Source organism: Rhineura floridana, chromosome 10, assembly GCF_030035675.1.
Source record: "Rhineura floridana isolate rRhiFlo1 chromosome 10, rRhiFlo1.hap2, whole genome shotgun sequence".
Taxonomy (NCBI): Eukaryota; Metazoa; Chordata; class Lepidosauria; order Squamata; family Rhineuridae; genus Rhineura; species Rhineura floridana.
This window is the reverse complement of record NC_084489.1, coordinates 67,262,563-67,285,256: the sequence shown is the minus strand read 5'-3', so window position 1 is coordinate 67,285,256 and position 22,694 is coordinate 67,262,563. Positions and strand designations below refer to the sequence as shown.

Here is a 22,694-nt window from a genome sequence, read left to right as displayed (position 1 = left end):
TGAGTGTCGTGCTAGGGGAAGTGACCTGGGGGAAGCAGAAGCGGGGGTGTCCACAGCACTCTCTCAACATTTCAAATATGGTCACAGACAAAAAGGTGACCCCTGTTGGTGATTCAGTATAAAATCACTCAGAGGAAGCTAGATGACTAACAGAGCAATACAGCAGGGCCCCGCTCATACAGCGGGTTACGTTCCGGACCCCCGCTGTAAAGCAGATCCCATTGACTTACATTGACCAAAATGGCGCCCGGCAGCAAAAAACTGCCATAAAAGCGGAACAAGCGCTGTAAAGCAGGGCCTTTCTACAATTCACAACTGCTGTATTAGCGGAACGCTGTAAAGCGGGGCCCTACTGTAGTTATAGTGGGAAGCTGGCAGGGGGGACAGCAGAGGAGGAGTCGGGAAAGCTCCATGGCATCCACTTGCCTTCCCTTCCAAATTCAAATTCTTAATGCAGATAGCAAATCTGCCATTTGAAAAATCACTGAGCACAATGAGCCAAAGTTAACATCTTTAAGTCCTGTTGATTTCAGTACAAGATATTTGACATTTTAAATTCTCCCATAAAAATTGATGAGTCTTAAAAGTATCTTTGGCTAGTTTTTCTCCCACAATATATAGATTAAGGGTTTGCCTTCACTACAAGCCATTTGTTACTCTTTTTATTGTGACTTTGCCTTTTCTTGCTCCTATGCTGCTTCCTGTGCAGACTTTAAAGAAGTTAGCTCACAATGGAAACATCTCTCTCAGTCCATTTTTGAGGTATAGTTCTTTGGCAATTAGACTTTTTCAGGGAGCTAGAATACTTATTACCTGAGCTTTAGCTAAATCTTCTTTCATTTTCTGGTTTTCAAATTCTTTCTGCTTTGAAGGAAGATTACCCCATTTATGCAGCCTGCAATTAAGAACATACAGGGCAAACTACAAGGTCAAGAAGGCATGCAAAACATATTTTATTGTTGTTGTAGAGGTGAAGTTTGTAACACCAATTGGCAATGCAGCTGTAATGGCACAGAATGTTCAAAAACATTACAACTCAGGGAACATTTTATTTATTTTTTTCCACTTATGAATTGTTTCCCATAAGATATCTCAAAGTGATTTCATAGTAAAAACAAACAATCAAAAACAATTTCAAATCCAATATAGATACAGCTCTTGTCCACACCAGCATTTGCTGTGTGTTTGCAGCTCTTTGCATTTCCATTAATTTGTGTAGTCCACATAACATTACCCTCAAGCAACACCAGTCATAATCCAATAAGTTGTGGAAAATCGGGCTCCAAACCACTGTATTCAGGGTTGCAGATTGTTTCAGTGATCAGTGGATCAATTGTCACTTTCTGCTACTCCCCTTTCCATGTCCACTACTACTACCATTTCTCTTCCAGCTATGCTCATACTATTTCCAGTGTGCTCCTGAATGGAAATTTTTAAAATCTTTTTATCCCTCAGATAACCAGAAAACTGCCCATGAAAACCATATTAAAATTTCTACACCAGATATACAGTATTTGGCAGCAATCTTTTTAAAAAAATGTTTTGAAATTTTTTTTTGTTTAAATGTATTTTAAAGTCTATTTTTATGGTGTTTTAAAGTGTTTTAGCGCTTTTGTTTGCTGCCCTGGGCTCCTGCTGGGAGGAAAGGTGGGATATACATCAAATAATAAATAAAAATAAATAAAATCTGAAAAGTGGATGCTGAGAATTTACAATTGTTTCCATTTCTTTTCCAGCCTGCTAGTAAGGGCACCTCAGGAGCTTAGCCTTGTGTATATTTTTCTTTTGATCCCTCAGATTTGCACAAAACTAAAAAATATGCAAGCAAATGGCACTAGCGTATACATTTTATTTTGATCCCTCAGATTTGTGCCCCACCGGAAAACTGTTTGAGCAAATTTACAATTGCCTGACTGCGTGCTTTTGCACGCGTCTTGGGCAAGGATTTTTTTAAAAAAAATAATGTGTGTGGGCGCAGCTATCTGTGCACATGCCCCGTTAGTACAAATCAGAAGGCAGGGACAAACACAAAAGGGAACACCTACTGGTATGAACAGGAAAGAGAGAAGTTGCTCCTGATATACAATTAAAATACATGGATTCACAGCTAAAGAATGCACAAATGTAGACAAGCCACAGACTGGCATAAAGAGCTTAAAAGACATGCTTAAAAATGAAGGTCTTCAATAGGTACCAAAAAGAGACAGTGCGTCTCTGATATGTAATGGGAGGGAGTTCCAAGGGGTAAAGCCCCAATTCTTATATCATACAAAATGAACCTCCTGATGTGTTGGTATCTGAAGAACTCCTTCACCTGAAGAGTGAACTAACTGATTGGGTATATAATGGGTAAGGTTATTGTTTAAGTATAATATCCTGTTCCCAACTTGTATAGAGCTTTGTACACCAGTAGCAACACCTTGAACTTAGCTCAGTAGCTATCTGGTAGCCACTTCAATTCTTTCAGCAGCAGTATAATATGGTTGCTGTAGACTGGCGCAGGGAGAAGTCAAGCCACTTCATTTTCCAACAGATGCAGCTTCAAGGCCTACCTCAGGGGCAGCCCGACATAGAGTACATTGCAGTAATCTGATCTGGAGGTTACCATTGCATGGCTAACAGGCGTCAAACTATCACAGTTCAGAAACTGTCATAGCTGACTTACCAAAGTTGACAAAAGGTACTCCTTGTCACTGAGGTCACCTGGACCTCCAGTCAGACAGATGGATCCAGAAGCACCCCCAGACTATGAACCTGCTCCTTCGGAGGAGCATGACCCTATTCAAAAAGCAGATAATTGACCAATTATTTGGACTTTGGAACAGCCCATCCACAGTGCCTCTGACTTGCCAGGATTTAGAATAAGTTGGTTGGCCCTCATCCAGCCCACTATCAAGTTCAGGCACTGATCCATGTCTTGCATGGCTGCTCCATGGGCAAGATTCTTATGAGGTTCAGCACTGTGGACCAAATGTGACAGATGGGTGGGGTCTTCCATCTGTCAATCACATGGCATCATTATGACATCACATAATTGACAGATAGGGTACTCTGCCTACCTGTCAAAATCCATTGGAAGTTCCCAAGTACTTGCTGCCACTGAGGGAAACCATAAATGTGGGCTTCTTTCTCTCACTTCCCACAGCAGCAGGAGTGGGGGGATGAAGGGGAGACTTTCTCTGCTTTGTTCCCACTCCCCAAGTGGTGGTGGCAACAGTAAGGATGGAAAGAAGGGTTGGGAAGCCCTTTGTGATCATCCCTGGCCTCTCCTTTCCACCTCTTTAAGAAGCAGCAGCAAAAGCCCATCCTCCCCACTTGCCATCAGGGTGACCATGGCCAATTCAGTCTCATAACCAAGCCTGAACTCAGGTTGAAACTAAAGGTGCTTGCAACTATCCCACCATGACCCCAAAAGGTAGTATTTATGAGAAAGGAGTTGTCACAAATGAATGGATCCAAGGTGGGCTTTTTCATCAGGAGTGGTTAAATCACCACCTCTTTCATGATGGACACTCCCTCCTGCAAGGATGTGTTAACCTAGAGGGCAAGGGTCAAGGGAACACATGGTTGTGTGTATCGTTGCAAGCAGCTGTCCACATCATCAAGCCACATCAGTTGAAATGGATCCCATGATGTTATAGCAGAAGTTGCACTGGAGAGTATGGATGGAAAGATCTGTCCGTTTCAGGGAGCAGGTTGATAGTTTGGCAGAACAGCATAGATGGTGGAGCAAATTTGGGTTTTTTGATGTTCCAGAGCAGGTTTAGCTAACTTTTGTGGGACACAGCATGTCTTAAGTGGATGTGACTGGGTATGGCCAATTTTTAAGGACACTTTGGGAGGATCTTGAGGGCCACAAAAACCTTTTCACATCACAAACTGAGTGGTCAGTTTTAAAATTAATGAAGAAGTGACTTTTTAAAAATTCACCAAATTTTGGATGGCCACAAATTATTTTTGGTATCCCAGTGGGGTATCTCAGTAGCAGTCTTGATGCCCCATCCACATCTATTGTAGTCCCCAATGAGGTGTCCAGTGCAACGTCTGCTGCAACTTCTTGGGGACGGTTTCAGTTGATGTGGCCTGATGACATGGACAAGGTGTTTGCGATGATTCAGCCAGCAATGTGTCCTCTCGAAACTTGCCCTTCTTGGCTTATTAAAGCTTGCCGTGGGGGTCTGACTGAGTGGATCCAGGGAGTGGTCAACACATCATTGTGGGAGGGAGTGGTTCCAGCCGCCTTGAAAGAGGCAGTGATCCGACCACTCCTGAAAAAACCCACCCTGGACCCATTGGTCTGTGACAACTACCAATCGGTTGCAAATACCCCTTTCTTAGGGAAGGTGATTGAGAAGGTTGTGGCACAGCAACTGCAAGTACTCTTGGATAAAACAAATTATCTTGACCAATCCCAGTCTGGGTTCAGGCCTGGTTATGGGACTGAATCAGCCTTGGTCGCCCTGATGGATGACCTTTATCAGGAGAAGAACAGGGGGAGTGTGACCCTGTTATTCCTACTTGATCTCTCAGTGGCTTTTGACCTTGGTAACCTTCTGGGCTGACTTGGTGAGCTGGGTATTGGAGGCACTGTTTTACAGTGGTTCTGATCCTATCCTCCAGGGTCGCTCTCACAGAATAGCGTTGGGTGGCTGTCTTTCAGCCCCCTGGCAGCTGTGCTGTGGGGTGCCGCAGGGTACCATCTTGTCCCCCATGCTGTTTAACATCTATATGAAGCCCTTGGGAGCAGTCATCAGGAGCTTTGGGGTGAGGTGTCAGCAGTATGCTGATGATACCCAGCTCTATTTCTCTGAAACATCTGAATTGGGAGAGGCCGTGTAAACCCTGGACCGCTGCCTGGACTCGGTGGTGGGCTGGATGAGGGCCAATAAACTGAGTCTGAATCCTAGCAAGATGGAGGCGCTGTGGGTTGGTGGTTCCTGAGTTCAGATAATTGGCCAGTTGCCTGCTTTGGATGGAGTCTACTCCCTCTGAAAGAGCAGGTCCGTAGCCTGGGGGTGCCCCTGGATCCATCTTTGTCGCGAGAGGCACAGTGACCTCAGTGGCTAGGAGTGCCTTTTACCAGCTTCGGCTGGTGAGACAGCTGCGGCCGTTTCTGGACCAGGATAGCCTGACCACTGTTGTCCATGCACTGGTAACCTCCAGGCTGGATTACTATAATGCGCTCTATGTGGGGCTGCCCTTGAGGTTGGTCCAGAAGCTGCAGCTGGTGCAAAATGCGGCAGAGAGACTGCTCACTGGGGCAGGGTATTGCCAACATGTCACCCTGCTACTGAAAGAATTGCACTGGCTGCCTATTTGCTACAGGGCCAAGTTCAAGGTTCTAGTTTTGGTGTACAAAGCCCTAGACAGCTCAGGACCAGGATACCTGAAAGACCGTCTTACCCCTTATATACCCAGTCGATCACTGCGCTCTGCAGGTGAGGGCCTCCTGCAGATACCATCCTATCAGAAGGTTCATTCTGCACAATATAGAAAACGGACCTTTAGTGTGGCAGCACCTACCCTGTGGAATTCCCTCCCCTTAAATATTAGGCAGGCGTCATCTTTGCTATCTTTTCGGCACCTTTTGAAGACTTTCCTCTGCCAACAAGCCTTTTAGGTTGAGACCTATCCCAGCCTCCGTCTGTGTTAGAATTGCTTAATATGTTTTTTAATAATGTTTTTAACCCTTTTTTTAAAGTTGTTTTTTTTAAAATGTTTTTACTGCTGTTTTGTTTTAATGTATTTTAAGATCTGTTTTTATGATGTTTTAAAGTGTTGTTAGCGCTTTGTTTGCCGCCCTGGCCTCCTGCTGGCAGGAAGGGCGGGATGCAAAGTAAATAAATAAATAATTCTTTTTTTAAAAAATGTTTTGAATTTATTTTAAATTTTGGAAATGCCTTAAGGATCACAAAAACATTTTTGCAGATGACATATGAGAGCAGTCAGTACAAAAATAATTGAAACATTACTATATGAAAAAATTAATTTAAACATTATTTTAATAAATTAATGAGGTGACATTGGGGAGCACAAAAAAACCTTTTAGTGTCAAAGCAGAGGACACATAGAAGTTAAAGAAACATTTTAATTAAAAAGCATTTAAATGGAAATTTTGGGGGAGTGAAAAAATGCAAGGGGGGTATATGTAGCCTGTTGGCTGTGGGTTAACCACCCCTGCTCCAGAAAGTGGGACCTCAACCACAGGTTCAAATTACAAGAAAAGCAATTTAGTGTAAGAATTAGCAAAAGCTTCCTAACAGTGGAAGCTGTTCTACATTAGACCAGACTGCCTTAAGAAGGTGGTAGACTCTCCTTAGAAGCGTTTTCAAGTAGAAGCCAGATGGCACTAGGCATGGAAAGAGCTGTCAAGTTTGGTTCTCTTGTTTTCTTATTTTTCCAGTCTTAAATTTCGTTCTCCACATATCTGCAGCAATTCGCAATTTTTTAAAAAAAATGCCCATGAAAATTCTCCAGCATTTTAGTCTGCATTTCTTCTAATAAACACATTTTTAGGCCGTTTTGACTAACCTACACATTTTTGAAAGCAATTGCTCATCATATAATGCATTTTTGTATGTGATTTTCACTCATGTATTCATTTTTATGCACACTTTCCCCTTACATATGCATTTTTGTAAACACTGATTGGTGAATTGCTTTGCAAAATTCGAACAAGTGCAAATTTTGAAGGATGGTTATGTTTTGGTTCTCATGTTAATTTGAAAAGGGTGAATTTGATATATTTGGCTTGAAATGTGAATTGAATCAAATTTCTCACCCATTCATAATAGCCACCTATCAAAGATGTTATAGTGGTGGATTTTCTGCATCAACAGGCAGTAGGACTAGATTAAATGTGATCTCCCTTGCAATTCTATGATTGTTTAGCAAGGGCTGCTTAGATTCAGTAGATATGTCCAGACATCACCACATCCAGCCAAGTAGGTACACCAGGTGTACTAGCCAGGTGTACTAGTTTGGTACACCAGGATAGCATAGCACCTCTTCTACCATAAGCTTAGAAGGAATTTACTAGTACTATGCTCCACCTCAAATTGTTTTTTTCAACTAATCTTCATGAATGAATGAGAAATTAAATTGCACTTAACAAGGGTGGGGAAAGCTTTGGTTAAATTCTCATGTATGGGGTGCAGAGTTTTTCTTCTGCTTACCCTAGTTTTGAGGAGGCTGTGGGGTTTTGTGAGTGTCCTTTCATTCATTCTACAAATTATCACTCTAGTAATCTGTTTTCTTCAGCCTTCCTGGGTTGAAAACTCCAACTGGGCTTTTCTGTAAGCACAGGAGACTGGGGAGGCTGCCTACTGCGAACCTGACAACTGTTCATTGTATTTTTTTTTCTTTTAAGTGAAGTCTGTTTACTTTTCATTTGGGAAGGTTTTTTTTATAAAGTAAAAGAAAGGATTTCCCTTAAAAACAAACATCAGTACATACAATCTCAAGTGCATGGTAAACAGCCAATTGGCTTTCCCCTGTGTATTTTTTGAGAACCAGTGGTTGAACTGAACAATAGTTTCACCTCAAGAGGGAAATCCTGAATGCTAGATTTCCATTGAAACAAGTTTCAGTTTATGCAGAATTTAAGACAACCATGTCTTCTTTGATGGCAGTTACTCCACCAGGGTATCATCTGAAGGCACATAGGCAGCAATCTTGCTAATGCGAAACAGGTCTGAAGATCACATAGGAACCGCATGTGTACAAATTTTGGTTCTGTGATGAAAGAAAGGCGGGATATAAATGAAAAAAAAATTAAAAGTTGTTTGCCCAGTTGTAATAACTGCCCCTGCAGGAAGTGGCAGGGCTTAAAGGAACAGCTGGGGTGCAAGATGGCACGTGCAGGCAAAATAATGGCAGTGTGGATCCCAGGCCAGCTCAGCCCCTCACCCACGATGCCTTGTTTTAGGGCTTTCAGTGTACTGTTGCCATTGGGGATCCTGCTGGCAGCATTTCCACCAACACATTTGGTAGATGGGATAGGAAGCTCTATCTGAGTGGAATAACACTGGTGTCACTCTGCAGATGAAGGCCAGAGGAGGCCAGCAGGGTGAGCAAAGGGACACCTCTGTTCCATCCATACACACCCTGTCCAGCCAAGGGGTTTGGATTGTAGCCTAAGGAGTTTGCAGACCGATCTGCATTAAGCATAGGTGTTTCTGACTTGTTCAGACTCTAGATATTAAAGAAAGAAATATAGTGTTGGCTCTTGGCCACTATCTGGGTGAGGCTTAAGTCGCCCCCTGTTGGTCATGGATTCTGTTGTTGTTAAGTGTCTTCAAGTTGATTAAGAATTACGGCGACCCTATGAATCAGTGACCTGCAATAGCATCTGTTGTAAACCACCCTGTTCAGATCTTGTCAGTTTAGGTCTGTGGCTTCCTTTATGGAATCAATCCATCTCGTGTTTGGTCTTCCTCTTTTTCTACTCCCTTCTGTTTTTTCCAAGCATTATTATATTTTCTAATGAATCATGTATTTTCATTATGTGTCCAAAGTGTGATAACCTCAGTTTCATCATTTTAGCTTCTAATAATAGTTCTGGTTTAATTTGTTCTAACACCCACTTATTTGTCTTTTTCATGGTCCATGGTATCTGCAAAGCCCTCCTCCAACAACACATTTCAAATGAGTCGATTTTCCTCTTGTCTGCTTTTGTCACTGTTCTACTTTCACATCCATACATAGAGATTGGGAATACCATTATCTGAATGATCCTGACTTTACTGTTCAGTGATACATCATTGCATTTGAGGACCTTTTCTAGTTCTCTCATAGCTGCCCTCACCAGTTCTAAGCCTTCTTCTAATTTCTTGACTATTGTCTCCATTTTGGTTAAGGACTGTGCCAAGGTATTGATTGTTGGCTATTAAACCGAGAAAGCAGAGGTTAAATTTCCACAAGTGAGCTACGTGACTTAGAAGCGAAAGTTGGCAGAGCTCGAGCCATCTTCAAGGACACGTTGCTAAGCAACCTAGGCTCGGTCAGCTGGCCTTATCTATATAGAGGGCCAGCAGACACTTGTGAGTGTGGGGGTCGAGGAGTTTGTACAGAGAGAGCTGTGATATATTGTCAGTAAAGTAACTTTTAAAACTTATTGCTTGTCCGGCTCATTGCTTCAACTGGCATCTAGCCTGTCACTATACTGTTCTGCATCCTGGGCATCTGCTTGCGCCAGATACAACATCCAACATTGATAATACTTGACAAGTTGATAATCTTTGACAAGACTCTAGCTGGCATAAAGTAGCTAAGCAGCGGTCACTGGATGTCTACAGACCAATTGTAAAAGCAACAGGACCAGCAGCTGCAGGATGGATCAGCAACAGACAATTTGGCTGCATGCAAGATTCAGTTATAAGTCTGGAGTGTCAGGGCAGTAAGAAAGAAGCAGGAGTGGGAATATTGTTTGTTTTGTAAGGGACCTTGGAGAGGTTTTTCCATATCCAGTCACAGAGGACAATAATACTGGGATAGGTGAACTAGTGGACCAATCTGACCTTATGGAATGTAGTATCATATTTTCATATATATTGTAGCTTTATGAGGAGTCTTTGTTCACCACCACCACAGCTGGGAGATTTTTCCCTTTGTTGCTCACACATTGCTCTGTGTGTGCATCATATGAGTGCATGTATGGGAGGGTGCGGTAGCTATGTCTACTATGACCACATGCATGCAACCCTTAGAAAACTGGCAAAAGGAAATGTGGCCTTGATTCCAAAAATAGTTTACCATCAGTTTTAAACACTGCAGTGAGTCTTCCATTCTGAATTGTTTCAAGTTCTGATGAATTTGGAGATCACTATCATTTTATTACTATTATCTTCATAGTATTCTAATTATATAATTGAGGAAAAGAAAAGAAGCTGAGGAATTGTCACCATCCAGCTGCCATAGTGGCCCCTTCCTCCCTCCCTCCCCCAACTGTCACCACAGGGGTATCTGCAGTAGAACCATCTTGACCCAAGGGAGAGGAAAAGAAGCTGAGGAATTCTCACCATCCAGCTGCCACAGTGGCCCTTCCCTCCCTCCTTCAACTGTTATCACAGGGGCATCTGTAATAGAAGCATCCTGACCCAAGGGGAGAGGAGAAGAAGTAACAGATTCTTCTTAAACAAGCTGTCTTTTCCACTTTATTGTAACTTTTTAACAAATATTACTTATTGTTGTAAGCTGCTTTATGAGGTCTGCCTGAAAAGTGGTATATAAATGCCTTAAATAAATAATAATTTCTTACTGTAAATGTGCTGGGATACACTTGAATGACAGGAGTGTGCAAATACCTTAAATGCAGTGTATCTGGATATGGCAGAGTATTTGATAACCCCACATCCTAACCTGTAAGCAGCTAGACATAAGATAACTCAGTGAAGAGGAAAATGGTGTTTAGGTAACTTGCTAGCATGGTGGGAAGTTTGGTATAAAATTTACTGGCACTGCAATCCAAACCCTGGCCAGACAGTGGTGGGTCACTGCCACGGCTGCAGCCCAGTCACTCACGCTGGCTGGGGCAGAAGGTGGGGGCAGGCAAGTTACTGCAAAAGACCTCAACTGGGCTTAATACCATCAAGTGATGGCAAGTGGGGATGTCTCAAGAATCCAGCAGATCCTGGGGTGTCTCAGCCCCTTCCTGTCCCTGCAACACCACACTTCAGGGCTTCCTATGGACTGCCAGTGGTGGGGATCCTGCCGGGGAACTTTCACCTGCCCACCCATTTGGCAGGTAGAATGAGGAGCTCTACACCATCACTCTGTGATTGGCAGAGCTGGATGGAGGGACACCCCTCCCCATTTTCTTTTAAAGAAGCAAAGAGGGCTTGGATTGCAGTCTAGATTATTAATTACTTTTCTTACAGGAATTTTTATGTTAATTACTTTTTCTAATGCTCTTACTTTTCTGTAATTACTTGAGGTTTCTCTTCAACTTTCACTTTCTCCATTTTTGATATCATTTTTTTCCTTGCATCTGGCATTCCTTTCTCTTGCTGCTAAAAGGATATGCAAAAAAATCAAGTAATTACCAAACAGTATTGATGTTTTACTTGTCTCTTGCATGTGCAGGCAACAGCACAGACCTTACAGAGACATTTGAAAGAAGATTCCTTAGTTAAATTTTCATTCTTAAAACACAATCTAAGAAGCGGCGTCAAGTCCTTCACTTCTGCCCAAACCACCACAAAGATACAAAGCAATAGAAACTCATAAGAATGGAAAGGGAACTGACATCTAGAATCTTGCCCTCATTTTCTTAGAGTAGACCTGTCATACATAGCAAAAGGAAGCTGTGCTCTTGTATTGTATACTCTGCATACTCAAAACAACATTGAGCAAGTGCCCAGTTTTATATCTGACAGAATTGTGTCCTCAGAACCAACATTTTGGCAGCTGCATTTTGTACCAAAGTCAGAAACATAAGAAAAGCTCTGCTGGTAAGTATTTGTAGTTCCACCCTGGAGCCTTTATCTAGGACCTCTGGATCAAGCAGATCCACCCTGTTCTGCCCCGGGGCCACCCACCCCATCCCATATCCATTCCCAGATCAATTTGGGGACAGGGCTAATGTTTAATATGGGTTCTTAAAATCCTAATTAAACATAAGGTTGGGGAAGGAGGAGACACTGCATCACCTTTTCCCGCTTTTCCTACTGAGAGCAGGAGATTCAATCCTGCGGGTGCTGCAAGGAAGCGCCTTGTTAAGAAGTAGCAAGTTGCACCACTCTAATCCTTTGTTTACTAGCTGGTAAGCTAGTGGACAAAAAGTAGGAAGATCTCCTGTTGGCAGTGAAAAGCTGTGTTTACTTATGGAATAAAAGTTGGATCAGTGCATGTGGAACATGCAGAGATGTTTTGCCACAGACAGAGCACCTAGTTCTGAAATTCCTCATGCTGATGTTATTGCCACTAAAAACAGGACCTTATATGACATAATTCAAAGTGGCGTTGATCTCACTGCTTCAAAAGGTGGTTTCTGGAGCGCACTCAAAACTTTTTGTAAATCCCATGTTGGATACCTATGTTGAACTGGATGAGAAGTTAACGCTACCTTAGAAACTGCTTTAAGAAAGGATGAGTTCCCAGTTGAGTGCTGAGGCAACTCAGACAATACTGATGCTAATGATGCCTGTCTATGTAGGGTATTTGGCTGCCAACTCTTTTTCAGTCTGTTCTGCAGGAAAGACAGAAGTTCACTAATCTCCACTTTTTCTGGCCCCATATGGCGAATACTGCACCAACGTACAAAGGCTGCCCAACTACACTGATATACCCACACTGTGGAAGGACATTGTAACACCAAAATGGTAGTGATTGCCTGTGGAGCTAACCCTGCTCTCAGTAACTTCCTCTGTTCATCCTCCAAGCAGTTAGATCCAACCAGTCTGGATCTGGCTGTATCAGTGGACCCTGTAGCAAGAGATCTGATCGAGGTAGGAGCTTCCATGGTGTTTCCATAGCCAAGTTCACAAATTCTGAAAACCATGGCCTTCTTGGCCAATATGGAGCAACTAAGACAACATGTGCCCTTTCTATTCTCACCTTCAGTACCTGAGCCATTATGGGAATTTATGGGAAAATGCACGGCATTCCATGTGGCCAAGAAAAATTCAGGGAATTTGCACCCCCTGCGACTAGCGATGGGTATCTGGTATAATGTCTCTGGAGCTGATGATTTACATCGGAAGCAAAATAAGTCCACATCCAGACATCTAAAGTGTTTTGCATCTGTTTGAATACCTCCTTGTGTAGCTGCCACTCTCCTGGCATCACACATAGCCAGCTCAGCCAATCTGCCTGAATCTTGTCCACTCCTCGTACATATTCTGCAACGAATGACTTTAGTTTTTTCTGTCCACACTATTAGCAACACCATGTCTTGCTGGAGTGCCTTTGATTTCATTCCTCCTTGTCAGTTCACATGTGCTTTCACTGCATTGTTGTTTGTGTGTAACATCACATTTCAGCCCCAGATGAGATATGAATTGCTGTAGCGCCAGCCTTGCAGCCCTCAACTTTAATCAATTTATAGAGTGATTTGTTTCTGTAGCTGACCAAGTGTCTTGAACAATTTGGCCCCTGCAGTGAGCCCCCTAACCTACCAGACCTGCATCCATTGTAACCACCTCCTGTAGTGGATTCTTCAGAGATATCCCTCTGGGCAAGTTGCTTTCTTTTATCCACCATCATAAAAATGCCTTCAGCTGTGCACTCAGTGGATCTGTCTATGTTCAGAGTGTGCTATTTGAGCGTGATGAGGTAGTAACACCCACTGCAAAGGCCATGTGTGGAACCTGGTCCATGGTATTACCTGAATGGAAGAAACGAGCATTCCTAACACTTTGGCCAACATCATTAAATCTTCTGAGGTCTTTTGCAAAAGTGGTGCCACTGCTGCCTTTACCTTCGAGATCCTGTCCTCTGATAATGACACTGTTTCCTGACATGTATCTATAGATGCTCCCAAATGCTGTAACTTCTGGGTTGGCGTCAGATGACTTTTTGCATTGTTCACTAGAAACCCATGGTCTTTCAATGCCAACTGTGTTGCATGAATGTTCTGATGTGTGGTATTATTAATCTGTCATCATTTCAGAATGTCATCCAAGTAATGGTAGATGTGAAAACCCTCCTGACGCAAGTAAGCCACCAGGATCACCATGATTCTTGTGAATACCCTTGGTGCTGAAGCCAACCCAAAGGGCATCTCCCTGTACTGGTAGTGTTAGTCTTCATACATGAAGTGCAGGAATCTGTGATGCTGTGGATGTATTGGAACATGCAGATAGGTCTCTGTGAGATCTATGGAGGCCAGAAAAACCTGAGGTCACAGTGCCTCCCTTATGGACACCAAAGTGTCCATGTGAAACACCTGATATCTCACAAATCTGTTGATGTACTGTGCTGAAATATTAGCCATGAGACCCTCTCTAATGGTGCAACATGCTACTGCTCCAGGGATTTGCTCCAGGTCCAACCCTGCTGCTACACCTGGGTTTTGCCAGAGGTGGTAATAATTTCCATTTCCTTCATATTTGAAGCTGCAGTGTGCTACTGTGCTACGTTTTTACTAAAAGTGGCAGCGGCCTTATGTACAGACCTTGTTATATTTATTCCCTGCTGGCCTAAATGGCTTTTACCTTTTGCTGCTGTGCTTCTTTGTACTGTGAAGACCCTACATGAAAACCTTCAAACTTACAATCATTGGGGTCAGAATGGAAGAAAACCTAAGAACATAAGAACATAAGAAGAGCCTGCTGGATCAGGCCAGTGGCCCATCTAGTCCAGCATCCTGTTCTCACAGTGGCCAACCAGGTGCCTGGGGGAAGCCCGCAAGCAGGACCCGAGTGCAAGAACACTCTCCCCTCCTGAGGCTTCCGGCAACTGGTATTCAGAAGCATGCTGCCTCTGACTAGGGTGGCACAGCACTGTTGACCCATTAGGCCTGGTTGTTTTTCATCAAGTCTGAAAGTCTTGAAATCTGGAGCTAGGAGGAGTTATGTCTTTGCTGGCCTGGGAGCAGACAATCCAAGGCCAGCCATTGCCATGGTAATGGGAGATAACAGCTGGGAAAGTTGTAACTGCTGTTAGTTCTTCCTTCTTCTGTGTCTTGTCTCTAAACTGGGAGCTTCTCCTTGAAGGGGGGAAACTCTACATGTAATCTACCTTTAAGCTTTAAGCCATAATGTCTAATAAAGACTCTTAACCTGAACCAGTGCCTTTGTGAAGCTTCTTGCTCAACTTAACTCCAACGTAACGTATGCTGTTCACGCAACAACGCTCACACATCAACAGGGTTATGGGCCCAGATCCACAGCGCGTTACACAGGAGTAAGTGGCTGGTCTGAACGGCAGACGGAGTTCCAGAGAGGGCAGCTTGATTGATTGTGCCAGACAGAGGTGAGCAGGATGGCTGCTGTAAACATGTCTGGAGGCTTGCCGATGGAACGACTTAATGAAAAGAATTATGGAAGCTGGAGGCCAAGGATGCGTGCTTTGTTGATAAAAGAAGATATATGGGAAGTTATAGATGGAAACCCCCCGGCGGTATTGACCGCGGCCTGGAAGAGCCGAGAGCAGAGGGCGCAGGCGTTTATAATCTTGGCTCTATCGGATTCTCAACTGATGTGTGTGAGAGATGAGCCGTCGGCTAAACAGATGTGGGACGCGTTGCAGGATTTGTCCCAGGAATGGCAGCGGAGGCAGAAGGCGCAGAGAGCCGAGCTGATGGAAGCTGTCAGAAGCAAGAAGGCGAAAAGTGCCATGCCGAAGGAGGCAGTCGGAAGCAAGCAGGAGCAGCAGCGGCTAAAGGCTTGTTATGTTTGCGGAGCTCGTGGGCATCTCCAGAGAGACTGTGCAGTCAAGCGAAACTCCAGGGACGGAGGCTGGAAGACGCATAGCAGCAGTGTGAACTTTGTTTGTAAACAGAAGTCTCAAGATTTAGGACTTGTTGACTGGATTCTTGACAGTGGGGCGAGCCATATATTAATTAAAGACAGGAGTTTGTTTTACATGTCTACAGATGAGCAGGACTTTGTTCAACTAGCGGATGGATCGCAGAAGAATGTGGAGGCTCGAGGACTGGTGAGATTTGATAAACTTGGAATATTGTCAGATTGTTTGTTTGTACCAGAACTGTCTCATAACATGTTGTCTGTCCGAAAACTGGTGAATTCTGGGTTTTCAGTCTTGTTTGAAAGGGACAAATATTATGTGAAAAGAGGAGACAATGTTGTCTGTCAGGGTTTCATGACACAAGGGCAGTTTAAAATGACCATGGGTGTGAAGTGTGCTGATGCCTTGAGTTTAATGGGGCGGAAAGGGAATGACGGTCAGGGCTGTAAACAGACAGCTGTAAAGGGCACACCGTCGGTATTCACTGCCCAGATGGAGGAGGTTCACAGAGAATGCGAGGAACCATCCTCATTTAATGAAATCAAGCTGATGCCTGAGGCAGAGCAAAATAAGTGGCAAAAGGCCATGCAGGAAGAATTAAAAGCCATGGAACAGAATGGCATGTGGACATTAGTAAAATTACCCATGGGTAAAAAGGCCATAGGTTGCAGATGGGTGTTTAAGAAGAAGAAAGCAAGTTCCGGAGAAGTACAGAGGTACAGGGCACGTTTGGTAGCCAAGGGATTCACCCAGCAACATGGAACAGATTTTGATGCTGTTTTCGCCCCGGTTGTGAAACATGAGTCTATCCGTGTTCTGCTGAAACTAGCAGCGATGCAGAAAATGCACATTAATCACTATGACATAGGGACAGCATTTCTTCATGGTGATTTAAAGGAGGAGATATACATGGAGCTGCCTCCGGGTTCTGTGTCACAGGAAGGGTTTGTGTGCAAGTTACATAAGTCGATCTATGGATTGCGGCAGAGTGCACGCTGCTGGAATGAGAAATTGGACAGTGTGTTGCAAAGGATGGGATTTCAACGGTGCAAGGCAGATCCCTGTGTATATGTCCAGAGAAATGGAACACAAACAAATATCTGTGCTGTTTATGTGGATGATATTATGTACATGTATCATGATCAACAAGAAGAAAGAGAATTCAGGGAGCAACTGGGCAGGCAGGTGGACACAAAGAATTTGGGGCCTGTCACACACTATTTAGGCACGGATATTGTGCGTGCAGAAGACGGAAGCATAACATTAAGTCAGGAAAGTAAAATAAATCAGGTCATAGAAGAATGCAACATGACAGAATGCAATGTTGTGAAGACTCCCATGGTTGTGGTGTTCTAACAGAACGTGCAAGAGACGCCTTGTACAGAACCTGAGAAGTACAGGCGCATAATAGGGAAATTGCAATATTTGGTGAAGGTGTCTCGCCCAGACATATGTAATGCAGTCAGCATTTTAAGCCGGAAGGTAGAGCATCCTTCAGAGGCTGACTGGCAGGGAGTTAAAAGGGTAGTGCGTTATCTGAAAGGCACGAAGACAAAGAGTCTGGTTTTGTCAGGAGCAAAGACAGGAGGTCTTGAATGTTTTGTGGATGCAGATCATGCAGGGGAGCTGAGCAGTCGTAAGTCAACCTCTGGCATAGTTGTGATGTGGCACGGATCTTGCATTGATTGGAGTAGCAAGAAACAAACTGTTGTTGCAACATCAAGTGCAGAAGCAGAGTATGTGGCCCTATCTCAGGCCTGTAATGAGCTACAATGGTTCGCAATGCTCATGCAGGAGATAGGCATTGAAATACAATTTCCGATCACTGTACATGAAGACAATCAGACCTGCATCAAGATAGCCACATCAGAAGCTCATACCAAAAGAACAAAACATATTAGTGTCAGATACTTTCACGTAAGGGATTGTGTGCAGCAGGGGTTCGTTAACCTGACATTTTGTGACACTAACAACATGGTAGCTGACATCATGACCAAGCCGGTGTGTGAGGAGAAATTTGGCAAACTGGTGACAAGGCTTGGAATGAGTCAAAGTGTGATTGAATAAAGTTTTGAAATGTACTGAGATGTTCTGAAATGTATTGTTGAAATGTATTGCTGAGCTTTATTTGTAATTGACAGACATGATGGAAAAAAGGGGGGCATGTTGACCCATTAGGCCTGGTTGTTTTTCATCAAGTCTGAAAGTCTTGAAATCTGGAGCTAGGAGGAGTTATGTCTTTGCTGGCCTGGGAGCAGACAATCCAAGGCCAGCCGTTGCCATGGTAATGGGAGATAACAGCTGGGAAAGTTGTAACTGCTGTTAGTTCTTCCTTCTTCTGTGTCTTGTCTCTAAACTGGGAGCTTCTCCTTGAAGGGGGGAAACTCTACATGTAATCTACCTTTAAGCTTTAAGCCATAATGTCTAATAAAGACTCTTAACCTGAACCAGTGCCTCTGTGAAGCTTCTTGCTCAACTTAACTCCAACGTAACGTATGCTGTTCACGCAACAACGCTCACACATCAACAAGCACAGCCATCACGGCTAGTAGCCATTGATAGCCCTGTCCTCCATGAATTTCTTTAATCTTCTTTTAAAGCCGTCCAAGCTGGTGGCCATTACTGCATCTTGTGGGAGCAAATTCCATAGTTTAACTATGCGCTAAGTAAAGAAGTACTTCCTTTTGTCTGTCCTGAATCTTCCAACATTCAGCTTCTTTGAATGTCCACGAGTTCTAGTATTATGAGAGAGGGAGAAGAACTTTTCTCTATCCACTTTCTCAATGCCATGCATAATTTTATACACTTCTATCATGTCTCCTCTGACCCGCCTTTTCTCTAAACTAAAAAGCCCCAAATGCTGCAACCTTTCCTCGTAAGGGAGTCGCTCCATCCCCTTGATCATTCTGGTTGCCCTCTTCTGAACCTTTTCCAACTCTATAATATCCTTTTTGAGATGAGGCGACCAGAACTGTACACAGTATTCCAAATGCGGCCGCACCATAGATTTATACAACGGCATTATGATATCAGCTGTTTTATTTTCAATACCTTTCCTAATTATCCCTAGCATGGAATTTGCCTTTTTCACAGCTGTCGCACACTGGGTCGACATTTTCATCGTGCTGTCCACTACAACCCCGAGGTCTCTCTCCTGGTCAGTCACCCCCAGTTCAGACCCCATGAGCGTATATGTGAAATTAAGATTTTTTGCTCCAATATGCATAATTTTACACTTGTTTATATTGAATTGCATTTGCCATTTTTCCGCCCATTCACTCAGTTTGGAGAGATCTTTTTGGAGCTCTTCGCAATCCCTTTTTGTTTTAACAACCCTGAACAATTTAGTGTCGTCAGCAAACTTGGCCACTTCACTGCTCACTCCTAATTCTAGGTCATTAATGAACAAGTTGAAAAGTACAGGTCCCAATACCGATCCTTGAGGGACTCCACTTTCTACAGCCCTCCATTGGGAGAACTGTCCGTTTATTCCTACTCTCTGCTTTCTGCTTCTTAACCAATTCCTTATCCACAAGAGGACCTCTCCTCTTATTCCATGACTGCTAAGCTTCCTCAGAAGTCTTTGGTGAGGTACCTTGTCAAACGCTTTTTGAAAGTCTAAGTACACTATGTCCACTGGATCACCTCTATCTATATGCTTGTTGACACTCTCAAAGAATTCTAATAGGTTACTGAGACAGGACTTTCCCTTGCAGAAGCCATGCTGGCTCTGCTTCAGCAAAGCTTGTTCTTCTATGTGCTTAGTTAATCTAGCTTTAATAATACTTTCTACCAGTTTTCCAGGGACAGAAGTTAAGCTAACTGGCCTGTAATTTCCAGGATCCCCTCTGGATCCCTTTTTGAATATTGGCGTTACATTTGCCACTTTCCAGTCCTCAGGCACGGAGGAGGACCCGAGGGACAAGTTAGATATTTTAGTTAGCAGATCAGCAATTTCACATTTAAGTTCTTTGAGAACTCTCGGGTGGATGCCATCCGGGCCCGGTGATTTGTCAGTTTTTATATTGTCCATTAAGCCTAGAACTTCCTCTCTCATTACCACTATTTGTCTCAGTTCCTCAGAATCCCTTCCTGCAAATGTTAGTTCAGGTTCAGGGATCTGCCCTATATCTTCCACTGTGAAGACAGATGCAAAGAATTCATTTAGCTTCTCTGCAATCTCCTTATCGTTCTTTAGTACACCTTTGACTCCCTTACCATCCAAGGGTCCAATCGCCTCCCTAGATGGTCTCCTGCTTTGAATGTATTTATAGAATTTTTTGTTGTTGGTTTTTATGTTCTTAGCAATGTGCTCCTCAAATTCTTTTTTAGCATCCCTTATTGTCTTCTTGCATTTCTTTTGCCAGAGTTTGTGTTCTTTTTTATTTTCTTCATTCGGACAAGACTTCCATTTTCTGAAGGAAGACTTTTTGCCTCTAAGAGCTTCCTTGACTTTGCTCGTTAACCATGCTGGCATCTTCTTGGCCCTGGCGGTACCTTTTCTGATCTGCGGTATGCACTCCAGTTGAGCTTCTAATATAGTGTTTTTAAACAACTTCCAAGCATTTTCGAGTGATGTGACCCTCTGGACTTTGTTTTTCAGCTTTCTTTTTACCAATCCCCTCATTTTTGTGAAGTTTCCTCTTTTGAAGTCAAATGTGACAGTGTTGGATTTTCTTGGCAATTGGCCATTTACATGTATGTTTAATTTAATAGCACTGTGGTCACTGCTCCCAATCGGTTTCAACAACACTTACATCTTGCACCAGGTCCCGGTCCCCACTGAGGATTAAGTCCAGGGTTGCCGTCCCTCTGGTCGGTTCCATGACCAACTGGTCTAGGGAATAGTCATTTAGAATATCTAGAAACTTTGCTTCTTTGTCATGACTGGAACACATATGCGGCCAGTCTATGTCCGGGTAGTTGACCTCTGGATTTGGAGATTCATCCTCAGACAACAGCTCATCATTTCTCATTACCTAGTGCTGACTCCTTTCTCCAATGTAAGCTGCCTTTCTGTGCACCTTTTCCGCCTGTGGAGTTGTGTCCTTAATAGCACCAGACTTGGGAGACTGATTTTTTCCCTCTGACACCAATGCTACCGCATGACCAGTCAGGCTGTGCTTTAAGATGCTGCCTCCCATTTATCCACTACCACAGTTTTGTGGGGCCATGTTTTGCCATTTTTGTGTTGTTTTCTTTCCAAAATGGTGGGCGCTACGTGGTATGCCTAGTTGACCTGTAAGTGTTGTTTCTTTGATAGTAAGAGCTGGCTTCGCTGTGGTACCTGCCGCTGTTGCTGTGAAGCCTGCTGTCTCACTCACACTAGCTGGGTCTCCCTCAACTAAATCTTTTGGCATTTCACCACCACAGGAGAATGTTTTAGAGACAGAAATGGTGGTAAAGGCTAAGGCAAAAAGCAACAGGATCACAGAGAGTCAGGGCTTTTTTGCTTTTTAGTAATGCAGGTAAAAGTTAAGTGGAAGGAGTCCTTGGAGTGTGAACTCTTTCCTGCCTCAAGCAATAAAAGAGGAAGACAATACCCACTTGGGGGTGTCCCAGTGCCAACAGGAGAATGGTACATTTTATAAAGACTGTTAGTTATTTACATAGCCAAGGCAAAGAATGGATTACAGTGGCTAATATAGATTAGGTGCAAAGAAAGGAAAGGGAAAACACCTCAGTAAACTGACTCTAGTCTACGAACTCCTTCACTGTGATTTGCACATGAACATCCCCAAATATAAGACTGCAAAGAGCAATGAAGGCATGACCCATAGGGATTTACACTAAAGAATAAGCAATATATGAATTCCTTCAGAGTAGGAGTTACAAACTGCTACATTTAATGATGTGGTTTCCTATTTGATATATTGTGTAGGACCTGAAAATGTGGACAGAATACTTACTATGATGCATCTGACCACATGCCCTCTGGACTCTCACCTTTCCTGGCTGGTTACAGCCAGCCAAAGTGGAATGACCAGGTGGGTCCAGGGTGTGGGGTATGCATCTTTGACATATGCTGCCTTGAGATCCAACATGGATGAATATAAATGTAATAATGTCTGCCTAAGAGCTTCCTGTGATCCTGATTTGATGCTTTTTGCATAAAAATAGAACTGTTTAAAAAGATCCCTCATTTTTTTCAAAACGTTAGGAGCCTATATACTTCAGGGGTGAATATAACACTTGAACCTAGAGAGACTTGGGCTGAACCCCATTCTTACCCATGAACTATCTAGAAGATCTTGGGGAAGTCGCTCAGTATCAATCAGCTTTTATTTTACTTTATTTTATTATAAATTATCTACCTCACAACTGTCAAGTCAGCTCAAAGTAATTACAAATATAACAAGTTAAAATACGTCAACAATAAATATGATAACATCAGAATATTAACATTATTACAATATTAAACCAGCACCAGCAGTCAACCTAACACTATTAATGCACCAAAGGATGGTGCTACTCTTCAGCAGCAGCCATTCCACCTGGATGCATCAGAGGGAACAAGGCAGTTCAGGGACTAATTGTCATTTGGCTGTTCCTCCCTCCCAGAACTGACTCCTGAAATATCTGTTCTCATTATATATCCATTATCCTGAATTTATATATTTTCTCTTTTCCCTTCCTCATCCCTCTTCCTGTTGTGTCATTAGCTATTATGGCAGGAACCTATCTATTCTATGCATGTTCACTTCAAAGTAAGTCTGTGTTCAGTGGAGTTTACTCCCCTATAATTAAGCTTAGGATTGCAGCCTCTGTGCATATAAAACCTCTGAAGCATTCATTTTTAAGTTCATTCACTATTATCTCTTTCTCTTCCATAAGCTTTCAAAATTCTTGTTGAATCTTCTCTAATTTTTAAGTTGAAGTAAAGTTTTGGAAAAATAATTACCTCTGAAGCTTTCATCTTTTGAAGTTCATCCTCCATTATCTCTTTCTCTTCTGCAAGCTTTCGAAATTCATGCTGAATCTTCTGTAATTTCTAGGCAGAAGGAAATATTTGAGGGGAAATAATTATCCAAAAAACAACATGGAATATTTGAAGAAATGTTTAAAAAATGGAAAATTAAGAGAAGCCAATGGTTTTTTTTAAAAAGAAGGTGAAGTCATTTTTAGAGCTGACACTTAGCATAATGCCATGCATGTTATTCAAAAGTATGTCACACTGTGTTAATTGAGACACAGTTCCTAATTAAGTATGATTAGGACTGCTAGCCAAGCACAACAATGGATCCTCTCAGGTGACTGGCACACCTCTGTTACAGTACATCTGGGTG

At 43.0% G+C, this 22,694-nt stretch overlaps 1 protein-coding gene across 1 annotated transcript in view; it reads right to left on the bottom strand.

The window, feature by feature from the left end:
* Positions 1-22,694, bottom strand: part of CCDC7 (coiled-coil domain containing 7) — a 430,640-nt gene that overhangs the window by 338,655 nt on the left and 69,291 nt on the right. Inside the window, exons 12-14 of the mRNA XM_061586654.1 lie at positions 22,310-22,399; positions 10,915-11,009; positions 814-895 (exon numbers count right to left, since the gene is read on the bottom strand). Coding sequence (XP_061442638.1) covers positions 814-895; positions 10,915-11,009; positions 22,310-22,399 — 267 coding nt within the window. The remainder of the gene's footprint in view (positions 1-813; positions 896-10,914; positions 11,010-22,309; positions 22,400-22,694) is intronic.